Below are 17,720 nucleotides of genomic sequence, written 5' to 3'. Positions count from 1 at the left end.
GTTCAGGGGTCATAGTTAAGGGAGGTCAATGTGTCCTTCCACTTCCACACGTGTTATCTGTCAGCCGGAAAAGCGTACTGTAGGGGAGCTAGTTGCCGGTTGTCTTTTAGTCGTGCACACATTACTTTTGTAGTAACGCTGCTTCTTATATATATATAATCATGTTAAAGTCACTTTGCCGTGCTGTCGGAACGGCTGTTCGAATTTCCACAATAACGACTTCCACCAGCCGAGCTCTACCACTCTCCACCCCGACGCTATGCACCCCAAGTTCGGCAACGAGCCGGCCTTTTACCCGGTCTCTGTGGATGATGAATAACAAGGGAGCCTCTTCTGGATATCGGCCCAAACTATTCAGCTCCAGAGTATTGAGTCCATCTGTGTCCTGTGGATGTGGAGCACTTCATACAGAAGGTAACTTTCATTGAGCTGCGTTACTATGCTAGCTAGGCATTGGCCCACCTGCTGTATTACATGTTGTAATAGATATGTTACGCAAGGACGCTTGTTTATGAAACCTTTATAATTGTGTAGCCTCTCCTGCATATTTGTACTCTTTAACGCAGTTTGTCAAATAGCATATTCATCGACATAAGGGTGCTGCACCTGGGGATGTATATTCAGTAGAGGTCATTACTAATTATATTGACCAACAATATGGGCAACCAATATACGGATCTTCATTTTCAGCAGTGTTTTGTATTTTCAAATATACTTGGTTTATCTAACGAACTTCATTATTGAAATGCGTTTTAACCAGGTGGCCTACAGTTGTTATGAAATATAATAACGGTTTTATTTGCCTATCGTTTATCAGACGTATTTATTGGAATAGGTAAAATATGGGACTTTAACATATTCATACAATGTTATTTCTGTTCACAAACAGGCGACAAGGCATTTGGCGATTTTTTGTCGGATGAAATCAAAGAGGAGAGGAAAATCCAGAAAAGCAAAACCCTTCCTAAAATGTCCGGTGGATGGGAGCTGGAGTCGAACGGAGCAGAGGTCAAACTTAGCAGGAGTGTGTCTGGAGAAAAGTATGTACTACTAATCTAGTCTAACTGTCCATACTTACAAACTTCATGTTTTTGGAACAAACGTTAAAGGAACAAGCATCTGAACACGTAATTTACATTAGTCAATATTAAGCAGATGATTTTAAACACTAAACATGAGAATAATTAAATCATACAATCGACATGCATTCATTCTAGGTGCTGCCCAACTTAAAGCTAGCATATAAAACAGTGCATGGTCATGTGAATCAGAAAATGTAGGAGAGGGACACTGTTACTTGTTTCAAACTCTCAATCACTTTGATAACGAAAAATACAATGCAGTTTGCAGCTGTTCTCTTAACTAGATTGGAGGAGGGGCTTAGAAAAGGTCTGGCAGGTTTGTCACAACTAGTCCAACATCCAACATGTATTTCTGTTGGTATGCTGTTTTAACTACATTCTGGGCTGCAGTTGACCATCACTGAACTTTTAACAGGATGTAATGTATAGTTAAAACAATGTGTGTATTTATAGTTTAGCCGTTATTTTATATAGAATGTAACTGTCGTCTTGCCGCATCATCCAATTCTGAACATTCTCACTGACTGGCATCTTTAATGCATTGTAGTATATATAGCTTTTTTTCCAGGGAATGTCTGTTTTGTAAAAAAACAAGGCACTTTTTTCATGTCATTTATTGTGGCCTCTGGAATACACGTTTGTCATATTTTTTCTTCTTTTTTCTTAGGATCATTGTGACATTCAACGTGAACAACAGCATTCCCCCGAACTTCGAGGAGGAGGCTGAGACGGGGCAACAGCAGCAGAAGGGAGAGGAGGAGGTGAGCCACCATGGCCATAGCCAGCTTTGTGGTCACTGAGGTCCAGACCTCGCTAATTTCTTTGGAGCTAAAAAGAAACTGAAACTGAATACAACTGGATAAAAAAATCTGCGGTTGAACACTCCTCAGAGATGAATGCCTGCTTAATTCAGTTTAGACTTGTCATTCTGTATCCACTGTGTGTGACATCTTGGGGTGCAGTCAGAGGAAACGAGCGCCGCTCCCTCCACAAAACTAAACCCCTGCAACTGAAGCCAAACCCCCAACCTCAATATTTTTCAAACCCTTTCTACGGCCCTCGGAGCCTCTAGGATTCAGACAGTTGGACTTGGTTCCAAAATTATTTTAAGTCTTGCCTCCTTAAACAAAAATTCCCAGAGCAAAGCTCATCTCACATAGAAGCCGACTCTTGCACAAGCTTTTCATCAACCCTTTAGAGTTCAGAATCATCTAACGTTTTGATCACCTCTCCTTCTCTCCATAGCAAGATATTGTGTCTACGCCAAACTTTGTTGTGGAAGTAACGAAACAAGAGGCAGCAAAGACTTCCTTGGTGTTTGACTGCCACTTCCCCGAAGATGAGGTGAGCAAGGAATCATCACCGTTCTCATTAACGAAACCCCCACACCCGGTCGGTCTTCTCAATGGACCCGGCAAGGTTCCAGACATGAACACGAGTGCTTCTTTCTCTCCTCCAGATTGCTCACGGGGAGGGCGAGGAGGAGAGTGACATTTTTGCCATCCGTGAGGTCAGTTTTCAGCCCGAGGGAGACGCCGATTGGAAAGAGACCAGCTACACCCTCAGCACAGATTCTCTGGACTGGGTAAGAGTACTGATGTGTTGTTTTAAAAGACAACATGACCATGTTTGATTTAGGCATTTGATAAGAATGGTCTCTGGCTGTCAACAAAATGATACCATCGATCCAACAATGTCTACATTTATTAACCACAGCTTAACGTCAATAGCATTTTACGTGCTCTGATAAATATATCACCCTTAACAACTGCTTGTTTTTATAAACCAAAGATAATTTAGCGTCTGAATCTCTTCTGTCAACAGCCGCAAGCAGTGTGGATTATGACGGTTCAAATGTTTAGGATTTCATAATCTTTCTAATTCCTCTAGATTGACTAACGCCTATCATTGCCTTTTTGAAACCATGCAAGTGATTTCACTGGACCCTTCCTTATCCTGTGGGTTCTGTTTGTGTTCCAGGCCCTCTACGACCACCTCATGGACTTCCTGGCCGACAGGGGAGTGGACAACACGTTTGCCGATGAGTTGATGGAGCTCAGCACTGCCATGGAGCATCAGGAGTACATCAAATTCTTGGAAGACCTCGGTAGCTTCGTAAAATGCAAATAATTGATTGGAAAGAAACAACCTGATGCTACTGAAATGGCCGTCTGTCGCACTAGTGTCTGACTGCGTCACCCGTCTGCAACTGTTCCTGTAATGTGTTTGTTCTTGCCTGTAAGGCAATTGAAGTTTGTATTTGAGAGCCATGTAAATATTTAAGTTGGTAAAATGTTAAAAATGAAGCTTAGCTTTATTTTAGGACGCGTGTTATTTCTAGGGTCTCGGACAGTGCATACACATTTATAGGAACACAACTTTTGTAATCCTTAAAGAAAAGCAGAGATCATGTTGGTTAAGATGTAAAAACATCCCATTTAGTTCCCACTTCTTCTGTTTACATTGCCCTGTAGTCCAGGTTTTACAGCTTATTCACATCAATCGTAATAACATCTCTTCATGCTATGTGTTCCTTTGGAAATGATTGGGCTTTCTTGGACCGTATATAGAGATGACACAACTTCTATCTGATTGGTCTCTGTCCAGAAAACAAATGAGATCTGTCTAATAAAAAATATTTCATATAGATTACTTTTATTTTTGCTTGGTTTTAATAGGCAACTGTATTAATTTAAGTACTGTAGTAATCCATTTGTTTTCTATAGCACTTTCTTGGCACCTAAAGACGCTTTACAGGAGCACATAAAACAAAGATACAAACATCCCCTCCAAATGGTCTTGCAGTATGGCTCCAAGGTACTTTACTGGAATTGATTTACTTTATGTCCAAGAAAAGGTGGACTTTGCATCTTTTACGAAGGGCTCATATCAATAGACCGTATGCAAAGTAAAATAAAAGTTATTTGTTTCTTAAATTATGTAATACATAAATCATTTACATAACCTGTTATTCAAATGTGTATTTGCTGTTCTTGCATACAATAACAGACGGGACATTATCTGATATGATGTATTCTAAATATGGAAATCTCAAAGAAAATTAGTGATCGAGAAATTATGGAAATCCAGTTGAAGGTGCCACTAATGTAGGCCTACCTTCCACGCCGCCCATTATTATTCTGGGCTTTCACGCAGAACAGACATTTTATTGCACAACCGGCTAGCCTACTAGCCCGAGATCAAAAATAAATAATGAAATTTGGCTCGGCTCCCTGTTATTGACGAACGAAGGCCTAGCCGTTGTATTTAGTGAGGGTGACTGAGGGCAGAGAGTTAGGTCCTCCCATACCCATGGAGCCGGGGGGACGAGTAGATAAAGGAGAAAGTTCACTCACTCAACTTGTAGATCGATAGGAAAATGGCAATGGCCAGAAGAACCTCTCCAGACCGGTCTGGACCGACCAACCAGAACCAGCTTCCCGATTCCGAATCTGATTCGGATACGGAGGGAGACGAGCAAGACCCAGAGGTCGGTCCCACTGGGCCGTGGAGTGTCAGGTCCTTGATACGCACCCAGGTCATCCACAGCGGACACTTCATGGTGTCGTCGCCCCACAGCGATTCCACCCCACGCCGACGGAAAAGCGGTCCTTGGTATGACTTTGACACCGTGAACAGGACATGGTGCCAGACTTACACGTTCGGCCCGCTTAGTGCTGGTAGTCTGAGCATTGACCCCACGCTCAACCGCTTGTTTGAGTGTATGTCACTGGCATACAGGTACGTAAACATACACCCTTCACCTTGGCTGTGTTGTTTCTAAATGGAATTGTTCCAAACATCGGATATTTTTATTAAATGTTTTTAAATTGAGTATGAGTGTTGGAGAGAGGCAGCCAGAGAGCGAGAGAACGAGTCCGATATTGGATGAAAAATATATTTTGTTGTGCAATAGAGGGCAAATCTTAACTGGACTTTGCTTCTAGTTTGGCGGCATAGGAAGGATTGTGGTGCAACTGAGTGGAGGGCTGAAGGAAGACCAACAAAGTGTCTGGCGTTTAGTTTTTAAATATAACCAGCTTTTTACTAACTTTACTTACCTACTAAAATGCAAGTAGAACAATGTCTTCACTGTATGCAACATGCATTGGCCTACTTGTTTTGAATCTGCAGAACGGACAGTGTTTTGTGTAATAATAATTGTGTTGTGTAAAACCCGTTGGCCCTGGGGAAACATCTGTTCGTCCTCGTCTTTTCCCTGCTCTGATAGAGCTGACGGGTGCCCAGCAGATCCTTGAAAAAAAAATGAATTTTCCTAACCATGAATTTCAATCTCACTTGAAAACTACTTTTTAAACCAATTTATTGTCGTTGAATTATCAAGTGGACGGCCTACTGAAAGAAGAACTACTATTGAGTTGTATTTACAAGACTAGAACGGCTTACTTTCATTGCATGTTGGCCAATCTTTATAGTTCTTGTAAGCAATAAATTAAGCAAACAAATCCAGAAACATTTTGCAATCATTACACCGTATTGTCTTATATCTTCTTATATAGACTCATTGAAATTATATGACCAAGGTGTCACAAACACACCTACTTCCGAGTCTGGTTCTGATAACATGGAGCAGACTTTTTTTGGTAAACAATGCTATTAGCTCTGTCATTAGTCAAACTGAACTGTGTGCTGTGTCCGCTGTTTCACGCTGCTGTGCTTGCAGGCTGAGCACATCAGGATGAACACTTTGACAATGATTCACCTGGCTTCCTAGCAACTTCTTGAGCACCTTCCTAAAATGTCCCCCCCACACACACACACACACACACACACACACACACACACACACACACACACACACACACACACACACACACACACACACACACACACACACACACACACACACACACACACACACACACACACACACACACACACACACACACACACACACACACACCACCACCACCTTACTCTCTATCTGTCCCTGTCCCACTTTCTGTCTCTACCTCTCTATCTCAAACTGTGTGTGTGTCTCTCTTTCTCTCTCTAAAGCTCTTTCGTTCTACATATGAGGGAAACCTCCAGAATTAGGTCAGGGACAAAGGACAACTGCTCTTATTGAAATGGAGAGACGTAAAAATAAATAAATAAACATAGACATAATGAGGACTTAAAGAGGTTTGAGAGTAGTGTTTTTTTTTAACAATATGGCCATACACTGCTTTATTATCAACTACAACATACACCCCCCCCCCCCACACACACATTTTGTGGGCTTCTCAAACCATTAAAAAAATTGAATAAAAATAATACCAAATCTCTCTCCCTCCCTCTTTTCCTGCTTGTGGGTTGAGGAGTACTACCTGGTCATGCTTAATGGCAGGTGTTTGGACATTATTAGTCACAAAATGAGTGTTTTGACAAAAAATGAAAACACGTTTCCACCAAGTACAGAGGGAGTACATAGTACTGTATGCGTCCATCTGCCTTCATTGTACTTCCTCAGGGTTAATTTTTCAGTGAAGTTAACTCAGTGTGGTGCTCTGAACTTTGCCCCCTCTTGGTTATAATATGGTCCTATTCACTGCTAAATTCAAGCCAAATGCTAAGTGTATAAATCGTTTTGGTTTGTGAACTTTTTTTGTTTCCCAGCGGTAAGATTGCGTCGCCAAAGTGGAAGAATTTTAAAGGTTTGCGCTTGCTGTGGAGGGACAAGATCCGTCTGAACAATGCCATCTGGAGGGCCTGGTACATTCAATGTAAGTGTTGTTATTTAGTATTCAGTCGTTCTAAAAGGCGCTTCTCTAACCAAAGTGACCTACAAGTGAATCTAGATGTTATTTTGGAGCATTATTTTAAGACAGTCACAGGGTATTGACACAGTACTTTTCTGCTGGGAGTCAAAACAACTATCCTGCCCCAATTACATACACAAAATCTACACAAAATGCGGGAAAACAAGCTTATCTTGTTGTAGTTGCTTGTTTGACCTGCCAGCTCCTCCTGATAAACCTTTTCAGAGTCCCTAATTCTTCACTGCAGCATAGCATCGTCCTTTATCCTCAGTGCCAAAGAAAGAATCACTGTATACTTGTGTTTATAGTTTAGTTTATTAAGGGTTAGGGTTAGGGTGCATAAAATGTTGATGTTGCATAAAATGGTAGGTTGAGCAGAGGACTGGTGTGTCATTTTGTGTGTATTATTAATGGTGCATGAATGATGAGTCCATGTGCTGGCTGACCCTCTTGGCTCCAGACCTGGAGAAGAGGAGGACCGCGGTGTGTGGTTTCGTGACCCCCCTGGAGGGCTCTGAGGCAGAGGCACATCGCAAGCCTGAAGTGAGTCTCACACGTTCAAAAACACACAAAAGCACACACACGCACACACACACACACACACACACATGCACACACACACACACACACACACACACACACATGCACCCACATGCACCCACATGCGCACACACGCGCACACACACGCACGCACGCACACGCACACGCACAGACCAGGTCAATAATTTGACAGATAGATGGCGGAGAGTAAAAAAGGCATTTAAACCAGGTATAATGTCAGTTATAATTGATTATAAGGTAATCGCTCTTGCTGTAGTCTACATCATCTATTGTTGCAAATATTATACATATTATGGTTTTAGCAGACTTTTTTTTAGCCTGTTTGTGATTGACACTGCTATTTTGATATATATGCTTTTATAAATGTCTTTAAATTTGTTTTTTTGCTCAGGCCATCGTTTTAGAGGGCAGCTACTGGAAACGCAGGATTGAGGTAGTCATCAAAGAATACCACAAGTGGAGGATTTATTACAAAAAGAGGGTAACTACTCAGTACTCAAGCTGTATTAGTGCATAATCACTAGAACCTCATCATCAATCTTTTCTCAATAAAACAATGTTTTTTTGTATGTGGACTCAACATCACATAGCGTCTTTATTCTATCTTGCAACAGCTTCAGAAGAATAAGGATGACTTCTTCTCCATGCTCCAGCAGGTAAGAAAGTTACATAAAATCAACTGCATTTATTTACCTGTGTCTATGTGTGCATGTGTGTATGCATGTTTTAGTGCACATGTGTATGCCTTTGTAATAATGTATGTTTTTGTGTTGTGAGTGTCCTAACAGTGCAGATGAAGTAAAAGTGCATGCATGGGACTATTGATGGGTTGTGATTGGTCACTCAGGAACTGCAGCGTTGGACCGCTTCTATTTATCTGAAATCTTTAACCTTTAAAATGAAAAATATGAAAATATACTTCAGTGTTCAGCCATGTTGCATGGAATTTCATGTTCATTGACCTGAGGGGGGAAAGCTAAAAAAAAGCAGACAGGTGAATGAAGGTTAAAACCAGGAATAGAAACGTGCATGCGCCACTGGTGCCGATTGACACATTTGGACCAACCGTACCTCTAACCCACCTCCTGTCTGCCTTATGTTCATTCACGTTGCTGCAGCGTTTGAGTTTCTTCAATCACACCTGACCCATTTCTATTTCTGAAAAAAGGTCAGATAAAATAGATAAATGAGAAAAAGTTTTGAGAAGACCACTCAGATCTGGTGGCAACTAGATTAACTGAGTTGCCGACTACTTCCTGCTTGTTTTCTTATCTTATCCTCCCATCTGTTTGATTTTCTTTGTACTTCATTTTGCTTATAATGCCATTTATTTTTTAGAGTTGTATTGTGTGATTTGGAGTTCAATAATTATGGTTTGACTCAAGTGAAAGATAAGTACAAAAAAACTAACAATGAACCAACTAATATTTGACTTGTAAAATCTGTATCTTTGAACAATGCCGATCATTCATTTAAACTCGTTGGCATTTTATACTGAAGTTATAACTGATTAATAATCCATGGGTCAAAGATCACTGGTCAAGTTTTTATGCCGTACAATCGTTATGGCATAAAGTTGAGGAAGTCATTATTAATATTTTACTGATGATGAAAAACAAAACATGCTCATTTCTTTGCATGTATCCAATGTATTTTACAACGGACATTACCACTTCAAAAACAAATGCAGGTTGATTTCAGTCAAAGATGTGTTTTATTTTACTTTTAAAATATTGGTTCAAGGGTAATTTAAAATGTTCTTCACTGCACGCTTTTTCGGACACAATAATTTGCACCAGACCAAATAAATAAACAGACGTGTGCTTCCGCGGCAGGATTTACTAAGCCCGGCAACGTGTTCTTTCCTCTCTTGTTCGGCTTGCCAGTTAGTGCTTAGATCCCCCTTTTTGGTCCACACGTGTGAAATCCCCAGAATTAGGTCAGGGACAAAGGACCACTGCTCTTATGGAAATGATGAGACGTAAAAATAAACGAAACACACAAAGAAGAAATAATGAGCACTTGTCCAGAGGAAGTGGCAGGGGTTTTCAGAAACAATATGGCCATACACTGCACACACACACACACACAGACCTGTCTAGGGTTCTCCCCCCCACCCCGGTAAGTTAATAAAAATAAATAAAAAAATATATTTGGCAGTTTTTGGTTGGCTTCAACATAATGGAAATCGCTTCCTTTGAATTTGGGGTGTCCATATAAATGGGAGTTAACGTTAGCGTGGATTGGGAATCTGTTGGTCAGGCAGAGCAGAGCACCCAAAAAGCACACTAGAACAGACTTACCTCAACTAAACTGTAAGTGACGATTTTTGATGAGTGCTGCTTGTTTTCGTAATATTCGATTATGTTAGGAGAGACTTGTCAAAGTAAATTCTGTGTGTTCTTTAATGAGAACTTAAAATGAAGGCTACTTAAAGTTCTGATTTTGTTAACAAAAAAACGAAACTTATTTGATCCATCTGAATGAAAAACCGTATATTTTTGTTTCCACAAATAAAATCTTTATAGTGATTGCAAATGTCAAACAGGAAGTGAGGATATGCGTTCCCGTGTCCATATGTCTTATATATTTGGTGAAACCCTCTCATTGTTTGAATTATGCGACAGATTCAGTAACACACTTTCTTCACCAGGATCAACTCTACCGGTCCGAGCTGGAGAAATGGTCTAATCAGATTTACCAGGAGCCCGAAGCGGCACCAGAGGAGGCCCACATGTTTGACCTGGACTGCTTCCTGTCCAACACCTCGGATACCCTGTTCACTATGACCCAGAAGCCATGTCCGTGGTCGAGCGACAGACACAACAGTGAGTGGTATATACACGCACACACACACACACACACACACACACACACACACACACACACACACACACACACACACACACACACACACACACACACACACACACAGAAACACACACACACAGGCACGCACGCACGCGCGCACGCACACGCGCGCACGCACACACACACACATGCAAACACACACACAAAAAGGGATGCAAGAGTGATACTATGAAACAGTACCAGCAGCTGGATAGTCTGTGACTCTTTTGTGCGTCAGAAGAAGTGTGTTCCGTGTTGGACGTATAATATGCACTACGTATTTCTCCATTATTTGAAGGTTGTGAAATAAGAACAAACAAGCTTAATGTTTTGAAGGAAAGTTTTTTGATGATAGATGGTTTTCGTAGATCTTACACAGGACTGAACATAGTACTGTCAGCCGACAGAACTATGTTCGGCCACAACTTCAGCCAAAATGTGTGTCTCCAGTCATTCCGATTCATTTGACTGTAGCCTTTTTTGCATAGCATAAAGAAAGAGTCTCCATTCAAATCCAAACGTTCTGTTCATGTTCCCCTATTCACTCGTCAGCATACACCAGCAACGCTGACATGATCCAGCCTGCTCTGACTCCACTTCAGCCCAACTTGGACGATTTTATGGACATCCCAGGTACTGTTTGATTCTTTGTAGTTTGTGTGTTTATATTTTTCTACTTGCGCATACTTGCGCATTATGACTCCTTTTTGCTGTCAATATGCAAACAGATTTTTCAATTGCCATGTGTTGTTTTGCGATAATTCATTTTATTTATAAACCACTTTTATTCATATTAACTTTAATGCAGAATTACTCTAATAAGTAGGCATTTTGGAATCTATTACCAATCAGATTACAGACTTTGGATTAAAGGTAATAAAAGCATGTATTCAAAATAAGGAAGGAGATATCATGTAAACGCTTGCCAAGTACCTCTAACCACTATGCTCCATCACCAGTTTAGTCTATTTCCCAACGTATTCACATATATTTTAGATCTTTTCCGACATCTGAGGGAATGGTAGGTCTTTTGGTGATGTCTGCTCACTCATGATAGCACATTTGGATTCCTATGCTTGCAACATTTAATGTGTGATATTTAAGCCTTTCCGAAATGCCTAATTTGAACCTCCTTTTGTGAACAAATCCTACTCGATTCCTCATTCAGCCAAATGATCAGAGAGTTGAACATTTGTATAAGAATACAATCCCGCCTTTGACCAAAAAGGTTTTCGCTATATACATTGGTATTTATTGTGTTTTGGTGTCAAATTACATCCAACTCCTAGATGGCTGCACGTTTTGCTATCTCATTAAGATCTCTTTCTCAGATATATTCATGAACTACCGGCTTGATTCCATCGACCAGTCGGGTTTTACTGACTTTGGGTTTTTCGATGGCCCCTCCGGCGGAGCGTTTACCCCGGTATCAACACAGCAGCTTCTGACCGACACCTCCCAACACAAACTGGCTGAGGTAAGTCCGGCCCCTCAGCCTACCTTGTAGTTTATAGAGTTGTCCACTAGGTGTCACCAGATTCCCATTCTTTGTTGGCTGGTTCGTGTTGTAGATTCTACCTGGATTCAGTCCTGTAGTATTAGCACTAAGCCTGCAATTTCTGAATATATTGTATTTAGATTTGTTTAAAGCTAAAAATAAATGCTACGAGAACTGCTAACCATTGGATGCTTATCTTTTTTCTTTCTCCTTATTCTTGTAATCTTTAATTTTTGACCTCATTCTCGATTAATATAAAACAAAGTTAATAATACATATATTCAATGTTCTTCCAGCCTGGGGAGCCATCGGGCAGCCACCTCTCCCAGGTGGCCTCCTCCATCCCTAGGCCAGAGCAGGCCAGGTCGGGCGGGGACTGTGACTCCTACCAGTTCCCCGGCCTCATCCCCTCCTCCTCTCCCTACGGCCAGCAGCAGCAGCAGCAGCTGTACCACAACCCTCCGGTGCCCGTCTCCGTCGCCAACCCCTTCCTGTACCCGCCCCTGCCTCCACTTCCCTGCCACAAGTACGCCTACGTGGACGCCCCGGGCGGCGCGGCCACCTCCACCGTCATCACCCACACGGCGTCCTCCCTGTCGTCTCCGGGCTCCGACATGCAGCCTCACAGCGGGTACCTCTACCTCCAGGCCGCCTGCCACTCGGCCGGGACCTACCCCCCCAGTGTGGCGATGTCGTCCCCGGACCCGGCGCAGCACGGAGCGGAGGTGCTGCCCGCTCCCGCCGGCACGTCCCACTGCTTCCCCGTGGGACCCGTGCCGGGGGCGGGCCTGGGGGCGGGGCCTGGGGAGGGGCCGGGGCTGGGGGCGGGGCCGGGGGCGGGGCTTGGGGCAGGGGCGGGGCTTGGGGTGGGGACGTCCAGGGGGAAACACAAGCAGAAGACGGCGGAGGCGAGGGGGGATCGACCGGCCGTCCTGCCGGGACCCCCGGCCCCGGCCCCGGCCCCTGACCCTGCACCGTCCACTTCGGCCACGAGCTGCCTGGCCAAACTGCTGTGCTCCACCTCCCACCACGGCTCCAGAGCGCGTCAGTACACGCCCGTCCTCTCTCGCCCCCTCCAGGATGTTGTCACGTAGCCATGTTCTGCATTGGGTTGCATGCTAATTCTTACTCTTTATGATCCAAAATGTTAAACATCGCTGAGCTTGTCGTTGTGTGTTTATGGTTGCAGGGAAGACGAATATGGGACTTGACACTACCTGGTCCACAGTCAAGGGCCAGAAGTCAAATTCGTTGGTGAGTGCGACATTTTTCTATCTTTATTTTTTTTTTCTTGTTTTTAATTTTATTAGATCAATTACAAAGCATAGAGGAGGGGTGATATTTGTATTTATATTTATTGTTTCAACATAGTTGGGGAATTGTGTTATCACATTTATATCATGATTACATGAAGGACAGGCAATAGAGCATGTACACCAGAATGCATCACTTCAAGGGATCCTATGCTTCCAAAGTTGAGACGGTCATTGCGTGTAATGACCACATGTTATCACAAAGAGCTCTTGCCCCTTATGACCTTAATCAACATCCTCCTCACTCAGGTCTAACTGACGTGTGGATCTGATCGTATCCTTTAGCTATCAGCTAGTAGCGTGCATGGAGCAGAGGCATCGTCCCCGCTGCGCCTTGCGTCTGCGTGGCCTGCAGGGGGCCGTCTGTCGGGGCCAGAGCCCAGCCAGAGCCCTCCCGTCCTGGGTTTGGTCGGACCCCAGGCCAGCACGTCCAGGGGCCCGTTGGGGGGGTCCTCCCGGCCCACCCTCAGCACGGCCACCTCCAGCTCCAACCTCCTGGTGCCCAAGACGGAGAAGCATTCTCCGTTGCGGGTGTACAGCCCGGACGTGATCAACCTCACCGGTGGGCTGACCTGATAATCCATGGTTCTTCCTGTTTTTATCCTTTCCTCCTTCTTTCTGGTTTGGACTGCAATAAATTGTTTTTTTTCCCGCCGTTTCATATTATTTGCTTCTAAATGGTAAAATGTATTAATAATCTTAATAGCCATTTTTGATACTTGTAATGATAAATAATTTTTTTATTGAATGGTTATCTAAAGCGTGATTGTGTTTCTATTCTATCAAAGGATGTTTCTCTGGACACGCAGGTCAAAAATCACCATTGGGGGCCCTGGATCACATTTCCAGGCCAGAATCATTACACTTATTCTCCACACATGGAAAGAGCGAAACAAAAGTAATTCATGTTATTTATTTGACCCTGTGCATGTCATACTGCCGAAACTAGACTGTGAAATAACTATACTTCAATGCTTTGCTACTACTGAAACACAAATACCGTAGCTATACTACAAAAAACATTCTGACACTGTCATTTCTCCAGCAAACAGAGACCAGGAGAATAACCCACATCTCAGCGGAGCAGAAGAGACGCTTCAACATCAAAATGGGATTTGACACTTTACATAATCTGGTCACAACCCTAAACTCCCAACCCAGCATTAAGGTGAGGCTTGGCTCATGTGGGCTATGTGTAGGAAGCTACACATGTGTACGTCACCTTCAGTTCATCTTAATGCAAATATCCACCTTGCAGCGAGGCACATTGTGCAAAGCAAGATATTTGAGAGAGGCACGTAAAACATTAAGAACACCATGATGTTATAGGTATAAAGACAAGTAGATGCATCAAAGTAGGAATTGCTGGTGGGCAATTTGAAAATAGTGCAAGGTTTTATATTATGTTGACAGTTTTGGATAGTAATTAGCAGATGGTATGAAAGATTAAGTTCATCTATCGATTTGCTAAATGATGCCGTAGATGTTAAATCTGTATTTATCTAAGCTACACTTTTTGATTTGTTACATGAGGCTTCCCTGACGAGCCATATTTATCCAAGCTGCATATATTGATTTGATATATGATGTTTCACTGACACTGGTGTTCATCTTGAGGCAAGCTGTGGCTGTGTCTGGAAGCTGTGAGTAACGAGTATCACTGCAGTGAAGTGAAGAGACGCCAGCCGGGTAACGCCTCCTGGGTGTGTGTTGGCTCCAGATCAGCAAGGCCACCACCCTGCACAAGACCGCAGAGTACATCGGCAAGATGCAGCAGGAGCGATCCACGCTGCAGGAAGAGACCCAGAGACTCAGGGAGGAGATCCAGCTCCTCAACTCTGCCATCAAGTGAGACGGAGAAACGCACTCACTCATACTCCTCTGTGTGTGTGTGTCTGCACGTGGGAATGTGTGTGCGTTTGTTTCTATGTGTGTGTGTGTGTGTATTTGCTTTCAGGTGTGTGGGCATGCATGGACATAGGTTCTGTGTAAATGCCAACCATTGTTTTTTGTTATGCAATAATATAGGTACAATTATATTTACGCTGGAAAGAAAGAACATGGTTGGGGACGTGTGAAGGGTCTACATGAATCATTCACAACTTAGGAACAACCTTTGCTCAAGTACAATGGAAAGAACAAAACAGTTTAAAAACTGTAAATAAGTGATAATCTAGCTGTAGTTTCAAATGCTAGATAAAAGAAAAAATCGAACCAAAAGATGGTATTCTGGTAGCGAAATAGTCTTGTGGTAAGGGGATGTCTGACTCCCATCAGAAAGGTTGTGGGTTTGAACCCCAATGTCTGCAGTCTACCTGCAGGCCTCATTGAGCAAGAGGCCCCACTCCTTCTTGCTCGTGAAGGTATTGCGTATTGAATTCACTGTAGGTTGTTTTGAATAAGAGTCCTTACAAGTAGAGCACCCCTCCGGTTCTTCCAGCGTAACATCTCTTCCTCTGCAGCGTGTGTCAGCAGCAGCTGCCCGCCACAGGAGCGCCCATCACCAGGCAGCGCTTCGACCACATGAGGCAGAGGTTCAGGGAGTACGTCCAGACACAGACACTGCAGAACTGGAAGTTCTGGATCGTATCCTTTTGCACCCAGATAGGCTTGGTTTCATCATGAGGTGTCAATGGGTCGACGATCGGGAAAGGCCTCACAGGCCCGTAATAGAAAAAGGTGATTACCGATACCAAAACATGAAACAGAAAGTCCACAAAATGGAATTCATTTTTGTTGTGTGTTCATTTTATCGTGCATCCTTGGGTCAAATAAATGTCTTTGGCGTTGGTGGTGGAGGACGATCGGCCGTTGTTCAATAAAGATGGGTAAAACATGTGCAAATGCTTCTCTACAGCCTTATACTACGTTCAGTGCAGACACGTTTTGCATGTGTTGTTCTGCTGTGCAAGTGTCTAAATGTGGCCAACATTCTTTCAGTTTTCCAGCCTCGAAAAAAGACGTGCTTTGTAGCTCAACCGCATTAAAAAGCACGCCCTACTGTGTTCTTCCCGAAGGTCATGTTGTTATCCTTAAGCCGGTGTCAGTTCAGTATCATCGTGGAGCCCTTGTTTGAGTCCTACAACGCAGTGGTGTCCACTGCCACCATGGAGGAGCTGTGTCGCACCACCCTCTCCTGGCTGGACCAGCACTGCTCCCTGCCCTCCCTGAGACCAAGTGAGTCCCAGAGAACCAGCCCGGCCGGAACCTCCACACACATTCCACAGACAGGCCTCGGAACACACTGAAAAGACGACTAAAGAGACTATAATCCGTTCAGCAAATGGGCCTCTGCCCTACCTGTGAATATAATTCATATGCCTCATCTTCTAGTTTGGCACTAAGCAGACACTTTTCATCCAAAATGACTCATCCTACTTACTTTGGATACTTTCAGTCAACCTAGACCCTACGTTCCCCTCCGTCTAAGGGAAATCGGTCACCATTGCAATCCTATGTGGCAATAGCGCCCAATTCTCGTACGTATAAAAAGTGCTTGTTTTTTCAACTGACAGGCTCAGATTGTTATTATAAGTGTCTGGAAAATTATCAGAAGTTATCCTTTAAAGGGGACCTATTATGCTTTTTGACTTTTATGACCTAAAAACGTTGTTATAATGATTGATAGTCATGTTTAACCATACACAAAAAACAATGTAGATTTTCGGGAAACTCTTCCTCTCATCTGGGCGCATTCAGCATTCTCTGTAAACGCTCGGTTTCGTCCTTCTCTGCCCCCTCGCCCCCCTCCTGCCAACCCAACTCCGTTGTGATTGGTTACCTTCCTTGAAGCCCGCGCGCGGGCAGATTTGACCAGGCATATGGGGGCGCGGCAGGAGTGCATCTACGTAGATGATTTCCCGGAAATGTGTAGAAGTGAATGCAAACGCTGTCCCGAGTGTTTAGCGCTCTGCACAGCCACCCCAGACTGTCAGCAGGGAATACGTCGAAATGCATGTACGTCATTATTTGACACTTAAGTATGGTTAAACATGACTATCAATCATTATAGGTCATAAAAGTTGAAAAAGCATAATTGGTCCCCTTTAACCAGAAATCCATCCGGCCCTTTCATATGGTTTTATTTCTGCACACCTTATTTTAATGTCTGCTCACAGCGTGTCTGGAACCAGAGTCAAATTGCTTGTATTATTCAAACATACAGTTCAACAGGACAGTTACGACTGATTGTGTGTGTGTGTGTGTGTGTGTGTGTGTGTGTGTGTGTGTGTGTGTGTGTGTGTGTGTGTGTGTGTGTGTGTCTCTCCCCCCTACAGTGGTCTTGAGCTCTCTGCGTCTCCTCAGCACGTCCACGTCCATCCTGAGTGACCCGGGACGCCTACCGGAGCAGGCCACCCTAGCGGTCACCCAGGGCCAGGGAGTCTCTTGCACCCCCACCCTGGGTGATGATCGCCCCCTCCAGCCCCTCCGACGGGAGAACACACACCATATGTGAGAGAGAGAGAGAGAGAGAGAGAGAGAGAGAGAGAGAGAGAGAGAGAGAGAGAGAGAGAGAGAGAGGGGGAGAGAGGGAGAGAGGGAGAGAGGGGGAGAGGGAGGGGGGGGGAGAGAGGGAGAGAGAGGGGGGGGGGGGAGAGGGAGAGAGAGGGGGGGGAGAGAGAGAGAGAGGGGGGGAGAGAGAGGGGGGGGAGAG

At 43.8% G+C, this 17,720-nt stretch overlaps 2 protein-coding genes across 2 annotated transcripts; both read left to right on the top strand.

Annotated features, from left to right (window-relative positions):
* The first annotated feature begins 20 nt into the window (after positions 1 to 20).
* c1qbp (complement component 1, q subcomponent binding protein) lies at positions 21 to 4,300 on the top strand. The gene is made up of 6 exons (XM_056595606.1): positions 21 to 414; positions 890 to 1,040; positions 1,750 to 1,843; positions 2,328 to 2,426; positions 2,542 to 2,667; positions 3,063 to 4,300. The coding sequence occupies exons 1-6, from the start codon at positions 162 to 164 to the stop codon at positions 3,210 to 3,212; spliced, it is 873 nt and encodes a 290-aa protein (XP_056451581.1). The 5' UTR covers positions 21 to 161; the 3' UTR covers positions 3,213 to 4,300.
* Positions 4,301 to 4,357: 57 nt separating this feature from the next.
* On the top strand, positions 4,358 to 17,572 carry LOC130386040 (carbohydrate-responsive element-binding protein). The gene is made up of 18 exons (XM_056594826.1): positions 4,358 to 4,823; positions 6,702 to 6,808; positions 7,305 to 7,387; positions 7,797 to 7,886; positions 8,020 to 8,061; positions 10,059 to 10,233; positions 10,808 to 10,888; positions 11,587 to 11,732; positions 12,050 to 12,552; positions 12,634 to 12,797; positions 12,943 to 13,007; positions 13,352 to 13,628; positions 13,855 to 13,964; positions 14,112 to 14,234; positions 14,787 to 14,914; positions 15,529 to 15,652; positions 16,114 to 16,243; positions 17,344 to 17,572. Exons 1-18 carry the CDS (start codon positions 4,462 to 4,464, stop codon positions 17,520 to 17,522), a joined length of 2,889 nt encoding a protein of 962 aa, XP_056450801.1. The 5' UTR covers positions 4,358 to 4,461; the 3' UTR covers positions 17,523 to 17,572.
* Positions 17,573 to 17,720: the final 148 nt, after the last annotated feature.

Source organism: Gadus chalcogrammus, chromosome 7 (assembly GCF_026213295.1).
Source record: "Gadus chalcogrammus isolate NIFS_2021 chromosome 7, NIFS_Gcha_1.0, whole genome shotgun sequence".
NCBI lineage: Eukaryota > Metazoa > Chordata > Actinopteri > Gadiformes > Gadidae > Gadus > Gadus chalcogrammus.
Note: the sequence above shows the minus strand (reverse complement) of the source record. Positions and strands in the feature narration are given on the sequence as shown.

Coding starts and splice junctions, on each gene's coding strand:
- c1qbp (XM_056595606.1), top strand. CDS start 162: ATGTTAAAGTCACTTTGCCGTGCTGTCGGAACGGCTGTTCGAATTTCC. Junction 1,844..2,327: donor AGCAGAAGGGAGAGGAGGAG/GTGAGCCACCAT, acceptor TTCTCTCCATAG/CAAGATATTGTGTCTACGCC. Junction 2,668..3,062: donor GCACAGATTCTCTGGACTGG/GTAAGAGTACTG, acceptor TTTGTGTTCCAG/GCCCTCTACGACCACCTCAT.
- LOC130386040 (XM_056594826.1), top strand. CDS start 4,462: ATGGCAATGGCCAGAAGAACCTCTCCAGACCGGTCTGGACCGACCAAC. Junction 6,809..7,304: donor GAGGGCCTGGTACATTCAAT/GTAAGTGTTGTT, acceptor TCTTGGCTCCAG/ACCTGGAGAAGAGGAGGACC. Junction 13,965..14,111: donor ATGGAAAGAGCGAAACAAAA/GTAATTCATGTT, acceptor TCATTTCTCCAG/CAAACAGAGACCAGGAGAAT.